The sequence below is a fragment of the Panicum virgatum genome, chromosome 7K, assembly GCF_016808335.1.
Source record: "Panicum virgatum strain AP13 chromosome 7K, P.virgatum_v5, whole genome shotgun sequence".
Lineage (NCBI taxonomy): Eukaryota > Viridiplantae > Streptophyta > Magnoliopsida > Poales > Poaceae > Panicum > Panicum virgatum.
Window position 1 is genome coordinate 46,030,240 of NC_053142.1, and position 19,648 is coordinate 46,049,887.

Genomic DNA, 19,648 nt, shown 5'->3' on the forward strand with positions numbered 1-19,648 from the left:
TACCCATGTGCCCTGCCGAGGTGTCCCTCCCTCTCTGCTAGTGGGCCCGGGCGAATCTGCGATCGGAGGGGGGAGGAGAAGGGGACCGTGCGGAATCCAACGGCGAGTGGGGCGCGCGAGCTTGGAAACGGCGGGGACGGTGTGGCCCCGGCGCGTCAGGGGCATGGATCTCACGTGACGGAGGGGTGGGTGGCGCCCGAGGGCCACTTAGAGCTGCGTGGATCCCACGTGGCATTGACGTGCGCGGTTGAGGATGCTACCTCGAGTGCCGGCCTGCTCCTCCCTGTTTGTTTAGAATGGCTGACCCGGCTGCTAGACTATGGTGAATTGGTGATCGATGCGCAAGGAACCACAGCTCCGAGTGCCTTCATGGGAGGGTTTTCCCTTGATGTTATGGGAGGTCCTCAATGCAGCGGGCTATGCTTACCCTCCTCACTACGTGGACTATGAGTTTCAGGAGGATGGTGTGACTCGGTGCCACGTGAACTTCATTCTTATAGCGCAACCTGTCCCCCCGGAGAGGCCCGTGTTGATTTTTGATGTGCTTGGCCATCGTTTGGAAGACACTTGGGAGCTTGCAGTATGCCTAGATTTTCAATGCTCTGTGTCAGTACACAGGACACCATGCTGACACGGATGCCAAAAAGTGAGATCATTTCCACAGGGCTTGAATACTAAGCGTAAGGAACGTCTAAATCTTGTGCGGATGACTTACAATGAGCTCGTCAATATGGCTATCACACAGGAGGACTGTATTCTGGCACACCCGGCAGAGAAGAAGAGAAAGGCACCCGTTGGACCTTCTAGTGCTCCGGCGCAGAGGTTTAGTCTTGTGCAAAATACTCTACCCTCAGCCGCTCAGAAAGCCCCTCAGCAAGGGCGTTGGATTTTCAAACCTCCACAGCAGCAAGGCAACATTCGACCTCCTGTTGCACAGCAGAGTGGCCCAAGGCCGAATGCTCCACCGCCGATCCGTCCTAATGACGGGAATCGTTGTTTCAATTGTGGAAGTTTGACTCAGTTCGCTCCAGAATGCCCACAACCCCGGCGCCAGAACCAGGGTCAAAATGCAAATCAGAATGACAAGAACAAAGGAAGGAGGCAGACTGTTCAAGTCAGACAAGGAAGGGTTAATTTCACCACCCTTACAGAGCTTCTAGAGGGTGCACCAGTCACAACAGATACATTTTCTATCCATAACCGCCCTGCAGTTATTCTTTTTTATTAGAGTACATCTCATAGTTTCATAAATGCAAAGTTTGGTGCAAAAGTGAGTTTGGATTTGTCACACAAAAGGGTCTTATATGATGTCAACCCCGGGTGGGAAAATTGCTTCGAATCAAATCATAAGAAATGTTCCGATTAAATTGGGTAGCAAAATCATCAGAACCGGACCTCCCCTATGTCGAATGTCCTAGCAAGATTCTTGATCAAAATGAGAGGATCACTAGAGGAAGAGTCGTTAAAATGTATAAGATCCAGTAGAACCATCACACGGAAAAAGAAGCCACGTGGAAAACCGAAAGCTATCTAAACCAACACTTCCGCGATTTTCTAACTTCTCTCTCAGGTACACGCACCTCTCCACATTATCTTGGGACGAGATTCTTTTTAAGGGGTAGGTTGTGACACCTAGGTGTTTTAAATTCTAAACAAGAAATCACAAACCAGCCATCATGCATAATGACTAAGAATAATTGATTTCAAACAAATTCAATTTAAAGAGAATAGCTTTAGAAAATATCTTGTAAATATTTGCTCAAATAAACTTTTGCCTAACACAAAAGTGGTAGAGTTTTAACTGTTGAACAACTTTTATGTTCAATTTTTTTCAAATTGCCACACAAAAGTTGGAGTTGAATTTAAATTTGAAATGAGACCTTTTGTCCTTTTTATATGAGTTTGAAATTAACTTGCAAACCAAAGCTCAAATGAAGTTTTGCCTGAAACAAAAGTTGTAGGAAATAAAATTTTGAACAACTTTCATATTTAAAGTTTTTTTAGCACAGTTCAAATTTTTGGGGAAAATTCAAAGTCAAATCCTTACCTTTTCTTTTCTCTCTCTCTTCTCTCTTCGCTCCCCTGTTTTCCCGCGACGCCCAGGGCTGGCTGTAACACCCCGGTGTTAATCATGGTGCTAATCACATGTTTAACTCGCTCATTATGGACCTAAGCGATGTCATTAGCGTTAATCGAGTTCGCATAGTAAACGTTGAATTAGCCGTGCTCAACCGCATTTTTCTCCATGATTCAAGCCTTAAATCAACTTTTGCCCAAAACAAAAGTTGTAGATCTTCTCTTTCCCTACAACTTTTATATTGGCCGAATTTCAAGTTCCTATATGAAATCTTGAGTTTCAATCGGTCAAAGTCGGGTCAAAAATCGGTCAAACGGGTTCACTGTGATCTCCTGTTCTCCCCTGTGCGCGCCCATGCCGGCGAACTGGCAGCCGCCGGCGACGCCACGCGTCGGCCGTCGCGGCGAACTTCGCCCTCCGTGCGCGTCGCCCTTATCCTTCGCGAGCACGGGAAGCTTCTCCCCCCTTCTATCCACTTCTCCTTCCTCGCGCTCACGCCGAGCCCGACGCGAGCAGAGCTCGTCGCCGGCGCCCCTCCGGCCAAACCTCGCCGCCCCGCTTCATTTCTTCGCACCCCAAGCCGCACAGCCTCGCCCCGCAACTTCGCCACCCATCCCTGAGCTTGATTGAGCCCTACGCCGGCCGGATTGAGCTCCAGACCGACGGCCGCCATTAACGTTCTCCACCGAAGCTCCGCCCTCCCATCGACGAACCACCTCTGGCCCTTCTCCACTCTATTAGGACGACGTGGTGAGCTTCCCCGTGGTCCACTCTACCTCCCCGACATTTTCCCCCTCGGATTCCGCGGCCGCAGGCGTCGGAACGTCGCCGTGCCGCCGTGGCCACTCGGCCCCCGCCACTGTGCCGCCCCGGGGCCGCCGGGCTCCCCTGGCCGAGGGCCATCCCCGCCCGCCGCCGGCCGGCCTCACCGCTGGCGGGGAACGCCGCGCCGCTGCCCTTGCCCCCGCGCCGCCGCGCATGCACCCTGCGCTACCGCGCGTACGCCACTGCCCCGCCCCGCGCGCGCCCCGCTCCGCCGGCCCGCTCTGGCCGCGGTACGGCCAGGCCACGTCGCCGCCCGGCCACCGCCGCACCAGGCTGCGGCCATGGCCATGGCGCGTACGGGCACAAAACAGAGGAGCTAGGCTGAGCCGGCTCCCACTGACATGTGGGGCCCGGCTGTCAGCCCGGTTTAGGGTTTAGGGTTTAAATTTGTTTATTTAGCTAGGAACTTTGAATTTTTTTAGAAAAATATAGAAAAATGTGAAAAATGCAATCTAAATTTTGTTGTGTTGCCTAAACCAAGACCTTCAGAGGAAAATACTCATGCTTGTGAAATGTCACTTTTGCCCCTGCTAAATTTTGGTTTGTGTTTAAGCTTATTTATTTAATACTAGTTGTTCTATTGCTCTAAAAATTATGAAATTTATGAAGTAGTTTACTCTTTATATGCTTAGTTCACTGAAATTTTTTCATGTGCATAGCCTATGTATATGTTTGTGGATCTATTGTTGTTCAGTTTATTTTGTTAGGGCAAAAATAAATGTTTTCTTTTTGCAATAAAAGTTAATAAATTTTTCTTGCATGTAATATTAATGTATTTTCATGCTAGTTAAATTTTTTTGCTTTATTCATGTCTGCAAGTTAAGTTCTTGCACGTGTTTCGCTCCTAGCTGCAGTTTTTCTTTTTGCGTTGCCAAATAATCTTTCTTTCGGTAATATCATTGCATCATGAGCACTTGTATCATTTCATTGCACCATTTTTAATTATTGCATGGCATCTTTTTTTCATACGTGTAGACGCCGCGAACGAAGCCGTCTACGAGCTAGTTGCTGAGCCGGTCTAGGAGCCGCAAGCAGAAGAGCAGCAGGGGGAAACCGTTTAGCACGCTTCAGAAGAAATTGCTAACCCTGCTGACCTGTAAGGCAAGCCCCGGAGCATAACCTTTACTTTAAATTACAAAGTGTTATTAAATTATGTACTTGCGCATTAAGTTTCTAGGAGTTGTGTGGGACCCTAGATGCATGATCTCTAGATTACTTGTGTTTCTACTAGTGTGGGCAGATCAATAGCACTGCTACGCTTGAGTTAAACCCGGTAGAAGACAGGTGATTTCCTGTCATCTGCGAGAGATAAGTTTGGTACTTCAGTAAAAGAAGTGAGAATAATACTGTATGAATGAAAATGGAGACCGGGTGGAGGAAAGTTGGACATGGCTATGGAATAAAGGAAAACCGAGACTCCACCTGTGTCGATTGAGGACCGTACCGTTGTTGGCACTATTGATCGAGGCTTGAACAGTACTAACCACATGTCGGGAATAGGAGGTAGTCGAAACCGGTAAGCTAATTACCTAAATTGCGTCGAACTCTGATTCTCGACCTGCGGTGCTGGGTAGGGATGACGGATGGTGAAGTCATCCACGGGTTCACCGGGTGTTCGCACGTGCGGGGCTCATCATCCGGGTGTTTACGGGCTTGATTCAGACTTTGGGGTAATCATGGGAACGGTTGCTCGGTGTGACCCGACGGGGTTGCACTTGGCGTGTGAGTTAGGTCCACCTTGCAAGGTTAAATCGGATCGATTCGCCGTGACTCGAGGATATGAGAACCTTGATCCCTATGTCACATCGTAGTAAAGAAGTGGAATGAGACTGGAATGAAAATGTTGAGTTGTATGTTACTAAAATTTAATATGATCAACCATGTATGCTCTAGAGAAATAGGCGAACCTAGTTTGTAGCTGTCAAATCAATTGGAGCTAAAATATTGAAAGTAAGGATTCAGTATTAGTAGCTTTTCCGCAAAACAACTCCAGAGCCAAAGAGCTTTGCATGTCTAGGTAATGGGCTAAGTATACCCATAGACGGATAAGTCTTGCTGAGTATTAGAATACTCAGGGTTTTGGTTGTACCCCTTCTGAGCAGGCTATGTTCCGGAAGACTTCGAGGAGATCTGCGCATCTTGGATTGGTCAGCATCTTCCTCCGGGTTGGACTGTCGAGTGGGTCCCGTCTTCTCCGTGAAGTACGGGCAGATTGGCCTCACATCAGTTGGCAAGATGTGAAGCTCGTCTTTTGTCGTCGATGGCAGTTATCGTATTGTATTTTGGGTCTCTGTTTTAAACTCTGTTTTATTTCCACTGTGTTTGAACTCTGATGTTTGAAATGTAACCCTGGATTGTAAAACTTTGTTGTAAATTATTTCTGAAGCTTGTGTTAAACTCTGTTGTAAATTAATTTGAACTCTGCTTTTGTTTGTAATCACTTGTGTTCGTCTTTTGTCGAGAGTTCCCGTGTAATCGATCCTGGTTACAGCAGGCAGTCTGGGTGTACTGGTTGAGTGCAAAAGCTGTGGTTTAAGCTTAAGTTGTTAATTATTGCACTTGATCAGTATTATTTGGACTGTTCTGTGACACTGGCCGCCGGCTAGGTGGTCGGCGAGCTCTGCTCGCCTCGTGGCCGCGCCTGTGCCACCGCCTCGTCGCCCTATCGCCGTCCGCGCTCGCCACCCATGCTCGCCACGGCCGCGCCGAGCTTTCCTCCCCGCCAGCCCACTCGAGCACCCGCACGCCACGCGCCGCGCGATGCCTGACCACCACACCGCGACAAGCCAATTGCTGGCGATAGCACGGGTAGGCGCTGCAGGCTCACCCGCTCACCGCGCTCGCGAAGCTCCACTCCCCCACGCAAAATCCTCGGCGCCCAATCGACCTGCCTGCGCTGGCCGTACAGCGCGCCGACACCCTGCTCGCCGCACCGGCGGCCAATGGCCGCGCTGCAAGCTGTCGGCCACCTCCCCGCACACCGCCTGCATGCATGAGCCCTCTCCCTCCCCTCTGTCCCACTATAAAAGGCCCATCGACCCCTGCCGCGCACACAAGCTCGCCGCCCACGCCATTGCCGTTGCCACCACCCAGCTCGCCGTGGAGCTCCCCTGTCCCCTCACCAGCCTTCCTCCACCTCAACCAACCCACAGCGAGCTTCTCCACCTCCAATTGGCGCTCACCAACCTTTTCCCTGACCGCCCCGGCCATCGGAGCGAGCCGGAGCGAGCCCGCCGCCGCCACCGAGGCTCTGCTCCGCCGCCGACCCTCTTCCGACCGCACCTAGCCCCAATCAAGCCCACAAACATGTAGATCTTGACACCCCGTGTTTTTCCACCTGTTCCTCGCTGGAAAACGGCCGGCCGCCGCCTCCCCTGCTCCAAGTCCGGCCAGGGACCTGTTTGCAAGCCTCAAATCTTTCCAGAGGCCTCTGTGAAAAGTTTCGCTTCTTTTTATTTTTATTTTCAAAATAGTGAACTTCAAAAATCGATAACAAATCGTAGAAAATTCGGAAAAATACAAACTCAATTGTTCTAAGTTCATTGTCACTAGATCCACACTTTTTGTTACGTGCACTTCTTCATTTGATAAGTAGTTTTTTACTCTAGATTAAATAGAAGTTTATTAGGCTTTTAATTAGATCTCAAGTTCTAGTCATGTGCTGTAGGAGATCTTTAGATAGTATCATTTTGAGCTAAGAGTATAGACTTGTGTATAATTTTGGCGTCCATTTGACTTTCCTAGCTGTAGTTGTATTTAAAGTTTGCTTTATGCCTAGGTTAAATAAATATATATATTTCATGCTGTCATACTAGGTTTCTTGAGCTGAAAATGTTGCTGTTAGAATATCTCAGTACCTAGTTCCTGTACAAAAGGTTTGAGTGTTTTTAGAGGAGACAAATTGGTCCAACCAATTAATAGCATGAATAAAATTACTAAATCAAGAAAAATAGTTATTCTGCCTAGAAAAATCTAATATTTTTACTGGAGCTTTGCCTCGAGTACATAACCATGCTAGTAATTTTTGAGCCTTTGAAACACAGTACTTTTCTCTGTAGATTTTTATTTTGATATATGCCTTAGAAGAGAATCTTATTGAGTTTAAATATGCCAGCGGCCCTCGAACTTGTCCTGAGGTGCCACTTAAGTCCACGAACTTACAAAATTGAAATCTAGCATCCTGAACTTGTTAAGTTGTGCCAATTAGGTCCACAGCCCTTAATATGGCGCCATGTGGCATGAATATATGCACAAAACTCCTCTAAAATTACTATCTTCTACCTTCAGCCCCCTCCCTCCTGTTCTCTCTCTTTCTCTCTCCCCATGCCTCCCCTGCTTCGCCTCGTAGCCCGCCGCCGCCGCCCTGCCTCCTCGCCTTCCACTGGAGCTCGCGGACGCCGCTGCCCCCCAAAGCTCGCGGACATCGCTGCCCCCTGGAGCTCGCAGACTTCGCGCTCGCCGCCGCCCCTAGAGTTCGCGACCGCCCCCTTGGCTCGCCGGTCGAACTCGCGAACCATGTGCGGCGGCGACGGAGCTTGCGAGCCTCGCCCGCGTGGCCGCGGAGGATGTCGTCAAACTCCCCCACTATCTCGCCACTACCTCCGTGCCAACGCAGCCCATCCTCGGCACGCACGACGGCGGCGGTGTTGCTCGTGGCTCCCGCGCAGGCGGCGGCGGCGGAGCTCGCGACCCCCACACGCACCGCGGCAGCATGGCTCGCAGCTCCCTCGTAGGCGGCGGCGGCGACGGAGCTCACGGTCCCCACACGCGCTGCGGAGGCGTGGCTCGCGGCTCCCGCACAGGCGGCGCGTTGGAGCTCGCGGCCCCCACACACGCCGCGGCGGCGTGGCTCGCGGCTCTCGCCTCCGGGGAGGGCCGAGCTCGAGGATGTGGAGGGGTGGGGGAGGCATGAGGGGGTTGTGTCCCTGCTCGCCGCGAGCTATGGAGGAACAGCGTCGGCGGTGGGCGTCGGCCCGCAATCCTCATCCTCGTCGCTGCTGCTGCTAGGCCTGCCATGGACACCGCCGCCATGGGAGAGCGGAGGCCTCCGCCAGCGCCGCCGCCACGGGAGGGGGTGGAGGAGGGAGGACCAGGGGCGACGGATCCACTCGGGTCTCCTACCCCAGCACCACAGTCCTCGGAGCTTGGCCGCCGGCGCCATGGAGCCTCCATGGCCGCTGCCGCCATGGACACGCGGAGGAAGGGGCCTGACCGGAGGAGCTGGCGTGGCCGGAGGAGGAGGAGCCCTCGCCCTCTCCCCGTGCACTGCAGCTCCTGGCCGGTGGAGGGAAGGAGGAGGGGCGCGCCGGGACGGAGAAGGACAGCCGCGCGCGAGAGGAGAGGCGCGCCGGCGGAGGGAGGAGCGGCGCGTAGGTCGGCGGCTCGCAGAGGCAGGCACGCGCCGTGTGCGGCAGCCTTGCCTTCTATCCCTCAAGGATGTGAAGGTAGAAGACGATAAAACTCAAAGGCCTTTTTGCATATATTCATGCCCCTTGAAGGGGTATGGAACTAAGTGGCACAACTTAACAAGTTCAGGGAGCCAGATTTCGATTTTGCGAGTTCGTGGACATAAGTGGCATCTGGGGACAAGTTCGAGGGCCGCTGGTGTATCCTGCCTTCTGTGCAACTTGCGTAATTCTAAAAATTTTACCACAAGCTCACCATAAGGAATATGATCTCCAGTTAAATTTCTTTATCAGCACTTGCATTCTCTAGTCTGGAGAATTATTTTTGTGTACTAGGAATAACTGTTTTCATGAATTTTCCTAGTTTACCTGCTACATGAAATGGCTTCAAAAGTTTACAGCAAACTCTTTGATCAGAAGTGCACCTCACGTAAAAATTTCAGCACCTGTACATGCTGTTATCATTAGTTATGGTTTTTCTTTGACACCCATGTGGTAATTAGATGAAAATACTTTTTCTGCACTCTCATAAAAGAAAAAAACAGCAAACCCAGCGGTTTAATGAGTTAGTACAGATAAAGTACTACTCTATAAACGATTGCCCTAGAGTTGAAAAGAAAATGATCTCCAACTCAACTTGAGTTTTGTTGGATTACAACTCTACAGTGAAGGAATGAATAAATTGTTACCATCACAACAACTCATGCATATGCATTTCATGTAGATCCGACTACTCCCGCTGACGGAACGTACGAGCTGGTGCTCGAGTCTGAGAGTGAGCATCGTGAAGCTCAAGTGAACCTAACTGAAGCTATTGAAGGCCCGAACCAAAGTTCGGAAGAGCCCCAGGCTAGCTACACCTAGGAAGACAAGCCCCGGAGCATAACCTACTATATTCTAAATTATGCAACCTTTTATTACTATCTACTTGTGCATATTAAGTTTATAGGAGTTGACTGGAACCCTAGTTGCATAATCCGAGGTACCTATGTTTGAATGCTAGCATGAATAGGTCGCTAGTTGGCTAAGCTTATGATTCGGTAGAAGTCGAGTGATTTCCTGTCACTTGCGAGCTTATAGGAGATGATTGTTTACTACATACTGCAACCATAAGGCTCACGGGCGGGGCTGTGGTACTTGTGATGCCCCGTCTATCTAGTGAAAAAGATGCTAAGGTCGCGGTGTGTGGTAGTGGTGGTTAAGTGTTTGAACGTCCTAGCCACAAGCCGAGAATATGGTAATTGGTAAGCAGAGTACTTGATCGGCCTGGTAAGTAGACTCTCCTTTCACCTTCTTTGAATGTCGTTTCTCATGCGTACACATGCTGGTGCAGAGTCCTCACAATCTGTAGTCGAGGACGGTGACCCAGTTCCACGACTCGGAAAGAAAGGGAAAATGTTGCCCGTGTGAACTCTGGGAGTTGCACGTGGCGTGTGTGTTAGGTTTGTCTTGCAAGGTTAAGAAATCCAATTCGAATCGTCTATTTCTCGCGGTTATTGAGACTGCTTAATACTTCAGCCACAAAGAGTAAGAAGTGGAACATGATGATGATCAATATTGTTGGATGATGAAAGATAATTGTTTCCACCATGTGTGTCTTTGGATAGATGCAAACTTAGAACGGGTAATTGAAGTAGAACTTGAAAGCTAAAATTTGAAAATAAGGATCGCCTCTTACTTTTTGACAAAACAAACTCATCAAGACAAAAACCTTGCATGTCTAGTTAGAGGACTAAGTATATATCCTAGTCGGGTAAGTCTTGCTGAGTATTAGTATACTCAGCCTTACTTGTGACTCTACTTTGTTTCAGGTGAGAATTTTGAGGACATAATTGCTAGTCTGACTTGGCCGCGCACTCTTCCTCCTAGTTGGTCGGTGGAATGGGATACGATCCCGACCAATGATGGCAATAACGAGTGATGTCTTGTACGGGCTTCATCGGGACATCCTGTATCGTCGTTTAGTTGAACTCGTTTATTTTCTGCTGCAAGAAAACTCTGAACTATGTTGCAAGTTGAAACTTTATGTCTTCGAACAAGTTTTAAATTTCGAACTTGGTATGTAATAATTCAGTCAAGACTCTCTGATGTAAGAATTTGTGAATTGTTGTAATCTCTAATCCCGCATTCGTGTGGGCTATGTTTGCTTTGTCGATCCCGAAAGTTAAGTGGTATTTATCGGGATTTACCCGAGGGACTTGCCGTGGTCGTCAATTTGAGGTGTCAGTTAAATTTAATTGTCTTTGCGATGATGGTTAGCGCACTTAAGTCGGATTTTTTCGGACGGTTTCTGCCACAGTTCACCTATCAAAAAGTTATCAGGCATGGTTACAAATATTGAAACTATCGAGGATGACGAACAAATTAGTAATTACACAAGTGTATCTAAAGAAAAAGATTTATCAACAAGGAAACTCAGTCCTGTAAATAAAGAAGATGTAGAGCACTGATAGTAGAAGATGACTCAGACGAAGATCGTGATGGCCAACAAATCAACATTGATACAAGTGAAAAATATTCAACTACCAAGGTCAAAACAAAAAAAAAGAGAGGAGAATTGTCATGAACATAGGAAATTCAACTACTTAGGAACTACTATAATCAAAATACTTTTTCTTCATTTTGAATATATTATTATCTTTGAAAATAACAAATATTTTTATTGCAATAGCAAGTAAAGAGACATATGAAAGAGTAAGCGCTAGTTGGGAGGCACTGGTCTGGGAGCACCCGAAGCGGCGGCTAGCACCCGATTCCATAGATGAGCAGACACACGTAGACACGTGTTCTAAATTTGTATGGTTAGATAAGTACAAAAAAATTTTAGAGTTAGATATTTTGTAAAGAAGTATGTAGAAGATGGACACATGGCAAAACTATATGAGCAATGGAGTCATATAAATAGAGGTGCTCCTCTCCCCTTTTGACATATCATGGCATAAGAGGTCTCAAGGATATGGCAAGATTGTCATCTGTAGTCGAGGACGGTGACCCAGTTCCACGACTCGGAAAGAAAGGGAAAATGTTGCCCGTGTGAACTCTGGGAGTTGCACGTGGCGTGTGTTAGGTTTGTCTTGCAAGGTTAAGAAATCCAATTCGAATCGTCTATTTCTCGCGGTTATTGAGACTACTTAAACTTCAGCCACAAAGAGTAAGAAGTGGAACATGATGATGATCATATTGTTGGATGATGAAAGATAATTGTTCCACCATGTGTGTTTTGGATAGATGCAAACTTAGAACGGGTAATTGAAGTAGAACTTGAAAGCTAAAATTTGAAAATAAGGATCGCCTCTACTTTTGACAAAACAAACTCATCAAGACAAAAACCTTGCATGTCTAGTTAGAGGACTAAGGATATATCCTAGTCGGGTAAGTCTTGCTGAGTATTAGTATACTCAACTTGTGACTTACTTTGTTTCAGGTGAGAATTTTGAGGACATAATTGCTAGTTGACTTGGCCGCGCACTCTTCCTCTAGTTGGTCGGTGGAATGGGATACGATCCCAACCAATGATGGCAATAACGAGTGATGTCTTGTACGGGCTTCATCGGGACATCCTGTATCGTCGTTTAGTTGAACTCGTTTTATTTTCTGCTGCAAGAAAACTCTGAACTATGTTGCAAGTTGAACTTTATGTCTTCGAACAAGTTTTAAATTTCGAACTTGGTATGTAATAATTTCAGTCAAGACTCTGTGATGTAAGAATTTGTGAATTGTTGTAATCTCTAATCCCGCATTCGTGTGGGCTATGTGTGCTTTGTCGATCCCGAAAGTTAAGTGGTATTTATCGGGATTTTACCCGAGGGACTGCCGTGGTCTTCAATTTGAGGTGTCAGTTAAATTTAATTGTCTTTGCGATAATGGTTAGCGCACTTAAGTCGGATTTTTTCGGACGGTTCTGCCACAGTTCACCTATCAAAAAGTTATCAAGCATGGTTACAAATATTGAACTATCGAGGATGACGAACAAATTAGTAATTACACAAGTGTATCTAAAGAAAAAGATTTATCAACAAGGAAAACTCAGTCCTGTAAATAAAGAAGATGTAGAGCACTGATAGTAGAAGATGACTCAGACGAAGATCGTGATGGCCAACAAATCAACATTGATACAAGTGAAAATATCAACTACAAGGTCAAAACAAAAAAAAAGAGAGGAGAATCATGAAGGAAATTCAACTACTTAGGAACTACTATAATCAAAATACTTTTTCTTCATTTTGAATATATTATTATCTTTGAAAATAACAAATATTTTTATTGCAATAGCAAGTAAAGAGACATGAAAGAGTAAGCGCTAGTTGGGAGGCACTGGTCTGGGAGCACCCGAAGCGGCGGCTGGCACCCGATTCCATAGATGAGCAGACACACGTAGACACGTGTTCTAAATTTGTATGGTTAGATAAGTACAAAAATTTTTAGAGTTAGATATTTGTAAAGAAGTGTAGAAGATGGACACATGGCAAAACTAGTTCGGTAATAGAAAGCAACAAGATTATCGGTAAAGTGAAACTAAGTTATAAAGCCTAGGGGATGACACTAAGATCACAACCTTCTGCAGGATTGGGTAATCTGAGCATCGATCATCCTGATGGGGCATAACAAAGTAAGATGGCATCTAAAGTCACAATTCAAATAAAATTTTGGCATATAAGAATGAATAAGATGCAAAACAAAACTATGGAGAGATAAGATAAACATGATAGATCCAAGTGGTGTCCCCAGCCTCAAAGTTGTGACTAAAAACATCTACTCATTAAATTACGCAAAAACCAGATGATACATTTTAATTTTTGTTAGGCCACACTAATTACCAAACAGCCTAGAAACATTTGTTATAGTAATCTTACCAACCACCTTGCTAGAGGACGATTAGAGATCCCCCCAATATTACATTCCATCCACAAAGTAAGTTAAATATGCAACACATGTTCTACTAGCTAAATAATAGGCCCAACACATTTAAAAGGATACAAGTTGAGTAAAACACTAAACAAACATGTCAGTAGAAAGTTTATGATATTCAGTTTATTCATAATTATACAGGAGCGTGGGTCAAAGTGCTGGTGCCCAAACAAAGAAACAGCCAGATGACCAAACAAAATTAATACCTTGTGAGTCAAGCATAAAACACGGGAGCATTGTGATCAGCACCAGCCAATATTGTGCACGTTACAGCAGCACTAAGAGGGCCCCCCTTATTACGCTTGAGCATTTTCAATCAATTTATCAGACATCGCATTTCTATATATGAAAGCTCCGAGTTTAGCCAAACTGCCAGCATGGCCACGTCGTCCAAAAAAATGGTCGCCATTCGATTTCGTTTCAATGGTGATTCCATACCTCGTTGCTGCATTCCTGCACCGGCCACACTTTTGTTTTCTACATTTCACACTCGCGTCGTGCAAATTTCTTTAATTCACACTCATCTCATCTTCTCCAGCGGTGACTGCCGTCTTCCGTTCACATTACTGCCCTCGTGATCGCTTCCTTGCTGCTATGCCTGGCGGGTGCTCCTGCTCTGCTTGCCAAACCCAGTTGTAGGTAGCCCCCAGTCCGTCGTGGTCGCCAGCCACAGGCCCAGCGCCGCCCTGGCCACCGCCGCAGCTCCGGTCGCAAGCGCGCGGGCGCGGGCGCGGCACCCTGCCTGGCCCGGTCACCAGCTTGCGGGGCGCAGCCGCCGTCGCCTCCCTAGCCGCGGGCGCGCGGGACACCGCCGAGCTGGCCTAAAGGACGCGGGCGCGCAGACGCCGCTGCCAGTTCCAGCCCGCGAGCGCGTGGCCACGAGCGCGCATGTTGGCTCTGCCATGAGCTCGACTGCGCCTTCTCCCACCACCTTTCCATCCGACGTCGGCGAGCTGGTTTGCGGCGAGTCTGCTTTTGCTGGCCTACAGCAGCGAATCGGCCACCGGATCTGGGCGTCGACGATTGTTGACGGTCTCTATCGACCCGTTCTGACCGTCAACTATCGTGTAAAAGTTGAGCATCAGAAGGAATAAATATTAGCATAGGATGATTATTTGATGAATTCCACATATGCTAGTATGGGAATATGTGCAGGTGAATTTGGGCCAAAACTGCATGTAACAAGCATATTATCCAAGGTATAAATTTCTGAGCCAAGCACAAGCAAGCCCAAAGGCCAAAAGGGCCCACTTGGCAGCTGCACATGAGAGAGACGCATCCCATAAGTAAGGTGACACGTCATCATCGATCCGAGGCAACACCTTCTCGACGAATCAGACGCGTTCACGAGGATCCACGGGCCCACTAGAGCTATCAAACCGCCTTAAGACAGGTCCTTAACCACATACATGAAATGGGGGCCCACCTACCAGCCTCCCGGTGAAGTTTGAGGCGGTTTGGCCGGGTTTTCCGGTCGGCCGACCAATCAGGTCGGCCGGCCATAGGTCAGTTCACCTGGTGCCTATCCTCCACGTGTCACGTCATCATTTGATGTCAAGGTCGGTTCTAGGAGGCTTCGGGCTGAACTCACGGCAGAAGAACCCATGGCACCCTTCTATAAATAGTAGAGGAGGGGGTTCAAATGAGACACACACACAACACACCCAACTCAACTCACCTTTCTCCCTTGGAGGTTGAGGCCTTCATCCTAGATGCTTAGGTAGACTAGGAGATGTAGAAGAAGAGGAGGAGTTGAGGGAATTGCCGGGGTTGTCGGCACTCTTCTCCGCTTGTACCTCGACGTATGCTTATTCGGTTGTAAGTATTCGAGACTTTTTTATTTAGAATTAGAGTTTAGATTGCAAGTTATCATATCTGCCTTATATAAGTTGATGTGTATGCTTAGAGAGTAGCATTTGATCTTAGCTTAAGACCCCCAGATAGAAAAGGCAAGTCTTGGCTAGGGCTAAGGTTAGTAGGGAAAGGCGTAGACGTGGTATCTAGAGTCTAGACTGGACTATACAACTTAGTTGTCTGATAGTCCCATGGTTTGTATAGGTAGCCGGCAGGTGGTGTCAGCCCTATTCGAGTTCTAGTAATCCACCATTTTTGGATATTGGATAGAGCACGTATTATTGGAGCTATCGGTTTGTATAAGCCGGTCGAAATCAGTAGCTCGAAGTATAACGGCGACGTGATCCCTTCTTCTAAATATAGATTCTAAATCTTTGAAAATCCTCTCTTCTATCTCTCCTACATTAGCGTGTGTGCCCTTGGATGAGCCTGAACTCGTAGATAGTACACTCACGTTCCCGGTGGATACGATACCCTAGAATATTTTTGGGTGAAAACTACAGCGATATCCGTGCATTTGCGAATTTTATTTGTGATGTTACAAAATATGAACAATGATGCCGCTGCCTATACTCCACTCTTCCTCAGGGGCAGGACGAAGACGCAACGGTGGTAGTGAAGGTGCGGTTTCCGGACTCGCAGCAGCGCTCTTCTCTGCGGCCTCGCCCCGACTCGCCGCCTGCCGCCATGCAGTCCCCGCGCCCACCTCCTCCTGCGTGGGTGTATCCTCTGCTCTGCGCTGCCCGGGCAGCCGGTTCTGCAGCTCGTCGGCGCGCTCTAACGCGTGCTCAGCAACTTCCGTTCCGCTCCGCTGCTCTGCCGTCTTATCTGTGCCCAGCGGAGCGGAGGCCTCTGCCACCGCTCGCGAGCCCCCCCCCCCCCTACCCCAGCGCCATGGACGCGACCGCACCGGCCGCCGCCACACTGCTCCCGGGGCGCGTCGCTTGCTCGCCGTGTCACAGCTCCACGACATCGGCTCCACCCGCGTCTCACAGGAGGCGCCCCCTCGCCGTCAGCGTCAGGTACGCGCGCGCGGAACCACCACTCGCACCCTCACGGCCTCGCTCAGTGGCTCGCTCCCGGCACCAGTGGACGCCCACCAGGTGTTCGAAAACTTGTGCGCTCAGTAGTCACTACGCCACCGCGCGAACGAGCTGCAGTTCCAGCCGGCTGCTGAATTCGCGCGGGTGTGTGTTGGCAGAATAATCATTAGTAGAGTGGTCGATCGATCTGTGCCCCTGGGGCATTGATGCAGGTGCCAGTCCACCAGTGTCGACAAGGAGCAGCAGCCGCCGCCGCCCAGGCCGAAGCAGCGGAACCTGCTTGACAACGCCAGCAACCTGCTCACCAACTTCCTCAGCGGGGGCAGCGTCGGAACCATCCCCCTCGCCGAGGGAGCCGTCACCGACCTCTTCGGCAAGTCCCTCTTCTTCTCGTTGTACGATTGGTTCCTCGAAGTGAATGCGCCCCCCACCGTACCCGGCCGCACCTAGGGGTGGTAATGTGTCATGCCTTAGTGGTCTTTTTATAGTCTAACAAGATTTTTAAATTATTTAATTCAAAATTATATAAGATTAGAACCCGGCACTTTTAGGACCGCTCTTAGATTTTTCTAGTTCAAAATCTTAGGTCTTTTACCACCCCTAGCCGCACCCCACCGTGTCGTCCCCCTCTCGCGCATTATGATCGCTTCATTTTTTTAGCATACTCTGTTCTCGTTACTTTTTTTCACTGTACTCTGTTCTCCAATTAGATGTCCTTGACCATATAGGAAAAATCGAATGGAAACTGAGGACAGCAGCTCGTGCAACACTAACAAGTTATGATCTCTTAGTTCGCAGCATGGCTGTGTCTACAAGCTTGCTTTTGGACCCAAATCGTTCGTCGTCGTCTCTGACCCTATTGTCGCCAGACACATCCTCCGGGAGAATGCTTTCTGTTATGATAAGGTATGACGTCTAACATATTCTATTGGCTCCATATCTATTAGAAATTCTAGGTGGCTTTCAACCATAATTTCTTGACTCCCATGATGTCTGCCAGGTTATTTGTAGTACCAATTGCCTCTCTGCAACTGCATTTTGCATATATTGTTGCATGCCTTGTATAACCTGACTCTGACTTTGCTGGGTTTCCCTCTTACATAGTATTTCTGCACTTGAAATCAGGGAGTTCTCGCTGAAATTTTAAAACCAATAATGGGGAAGGGACTTATACCTGCTGACCTTGATACCTGGAAGCAAAGGAGAAAAAGTTAGAAAGGTTGGATATTGAATACCTGCTGATATGCTGTTCCTGAAATGAAAAGCTCTTATTACTTCTGCTTATCAGCACTAAGCTCTTGTACATTTGATTTAATCAACCAACCTTCAATTTTAGTCTCACAGGATTACCATTTGCAATAAAAAAAATACAATAGCATCTTCCTTCCATCATTTGTTTGACATCTAAATGCTAAGATTTTTACCCACTGATAACAAATCCATTACTACAGCCCAGTCGCATGTAGCTAACATGAACCTTGTAGCAGTAATATTGTAGTGACAGCTAAAAATAACTTTAAGTATGAAACATCAAATTGTTAACATAGTCTTCCACCATTTAGAAACAACAGTCTCGTCCATGAGGAACATGGCATAATTGTAGCTCAGACATTTCACTGTCCCCAAGGAAAAAAGTAAAAGAAAATAATTTCTGAATTAATTGTAACTTTCAGAGCCAGGTAAGACCAGCTAAACTGGCAGTAGTCCTTTTCTCTTTAGCTTACTTATTTACATAAGCAGACTACTAAACTGAAATCAGAAGTTCCTGCGTTTTGGAGGAGCATAACCTCGCTTGCATTTGCTTAATTCAAAAAGGTACATCTCCCTGACAGATTTTTTCCCCTTTTACGGCAAGAAATGACATCATCCCTGTGCCGGTTGCCAAAATAAATGGCCGACTATCATAAAAGCTTAATTTCTGTAATGCCTTCCAACTGCCAACTTCCACATTTTCCAATTCCTGTGGAATCCTGTACCTACCATTAGCCCAAGTGTTCATGCTAGATCTTATAACAATCATCACTCGGCAAGCGACGTTGCTGCTACTTTTTTTATTTACTTTGTTATTCAGATGTCCAAACTTGACCATACTGAACCTTATGTTTAGTTGTATCTGAATGTATTATCTGCTTGTTTGTTGCTGTACCTATATAAAAACTGTTACACCTTTACCTTTGCTAGGAGCGCACGCGATGGCACACATTCTCCACTAATGCAAATTAGACCCCATTAGAATGACAACTTTTGGCAAGATTTGAACAAAATAAGAAAACAATATCGTCATCTCATATTACTTAATCAATCATACACGACCAATACACAAAACATAAAAATGTTGCTTATATATAAATAGTTAACACAAAATTGAAATAAGACATAAGACAGAAGGGCAAAGTAATATAATCCTCTGTATGGGGCCGCGCGAGCTTGGAAACGGCGTGGATGGGTGGCCCCGGCGCGTAAGGGGCGTGTAGCTCACGTGACGGAGGGGGTGGGGGCGCCCAAGGGGCACGTAGAGCTACGTGGGGCCCACACGGCCACGCAGCATTGACGTGCCGCGTGCGCGGTTGGGGAAGTCACCTGGACCGCCGGCCTGCGCTGTTCCGGGGAACGAAAAGGTGTCCAGGTGCGGTGCGTCAACGTGACACGCTAAAAACAGAGGCTGTGTTCAATTCCCCAACTTTTTCCAAAATTTCCATCACATCGAATCATTAAATATACCAAAAGACGCATACATGAAGTATAAAATGTAGATAAACAAAATAACTAATTTTTCAGTTTAGATATACATTTCAAAACGAATCTTTTGAGCCTAGTTACCCATGATAAGATAATATTTATTACAAATAAACGAAAATGCTATAGTTCGCTACAGTGCCAATTTTGCAAAATTTTGCAGAATCTAAATACAGCGAGAGAGAGCAAGTGTGCCACTGGCGTGCTCCACCAAACCAGGAAGTGCATGCATGCATGCAGGGCAGAGTTGCGAGATGGCTGTTGCGGTCGGCAGGTGACACGTGTGCATCTGCGGGCCCTCCGTCGTTGTCGTCATTCGGCGGCCCTGTACAATTCGAGGAGCTGTTCGGCGGTGGGACAACGTCGATTTGCCGCTTCATAGAATCACGTGCCGTATGGTCTTGACACTGCACAGTGTAGCTATACTCACAACTGCTGGAAAAACGAGCATTCGTCCAATTAGTACCTGTCGTATTTTTAGCCAGTACTAATGTGGTACGTTAGTACCAGTTATAAAGCACAATTTACTACTGGTTTGTAGCCTCAGTCAATACTAAACGACGACATAGAGATTCCCTGAAAGCCATTTAGTACTACCGGCTAGAGACTCTAACCGGTACTAAATTTCTCCGCCGCCACCACCGTCCTTATTAAATATCCACCACCCCTCACGCCACATCTTCTTATCTCTACGCTAAGTCCTCTAATCCTCCCTCTCCTCAGGCAATCCGCAGGGCGCGGTGGCCTTGGCGCGCGGGGGCCAAGCCTGCCTCCGGCGGTGTGCGGCCTCCCGTCGGCGT

At 47.7% G+C, this 19,648-nt stretch overlaps 1 protein-coding gene across 1 annotated transcript; it reads left to right on the forward strand.

Moving 5' to 3' along the window:
- Positions 1-15,660: 15,660 nt before the first annotated feature.
- On the forward strand, positions 15,661-17,504 carry LOC120641676 (classical arabinogalactan protein 9-like). Its single transcript, XM_039917875.1, has 3 exons — positions 15,661-16,091; positions 16,325-17,018; positions 17,238-17,504. Exons 1-2 carry the CDS (start codon positions 15,757-15,759, stop codon positions 16,560-16,562), a joined length of 573 nt encoding a protein of 190 aa, XP_039773809.1. The 5' UTR covers positions 15,661-15,756; the 3' UTR covers positions 16,563-17,018; positions 17,238-17,504.
- Positions 17,505-19,648: the final 2,144 nt, after the last annotated feature.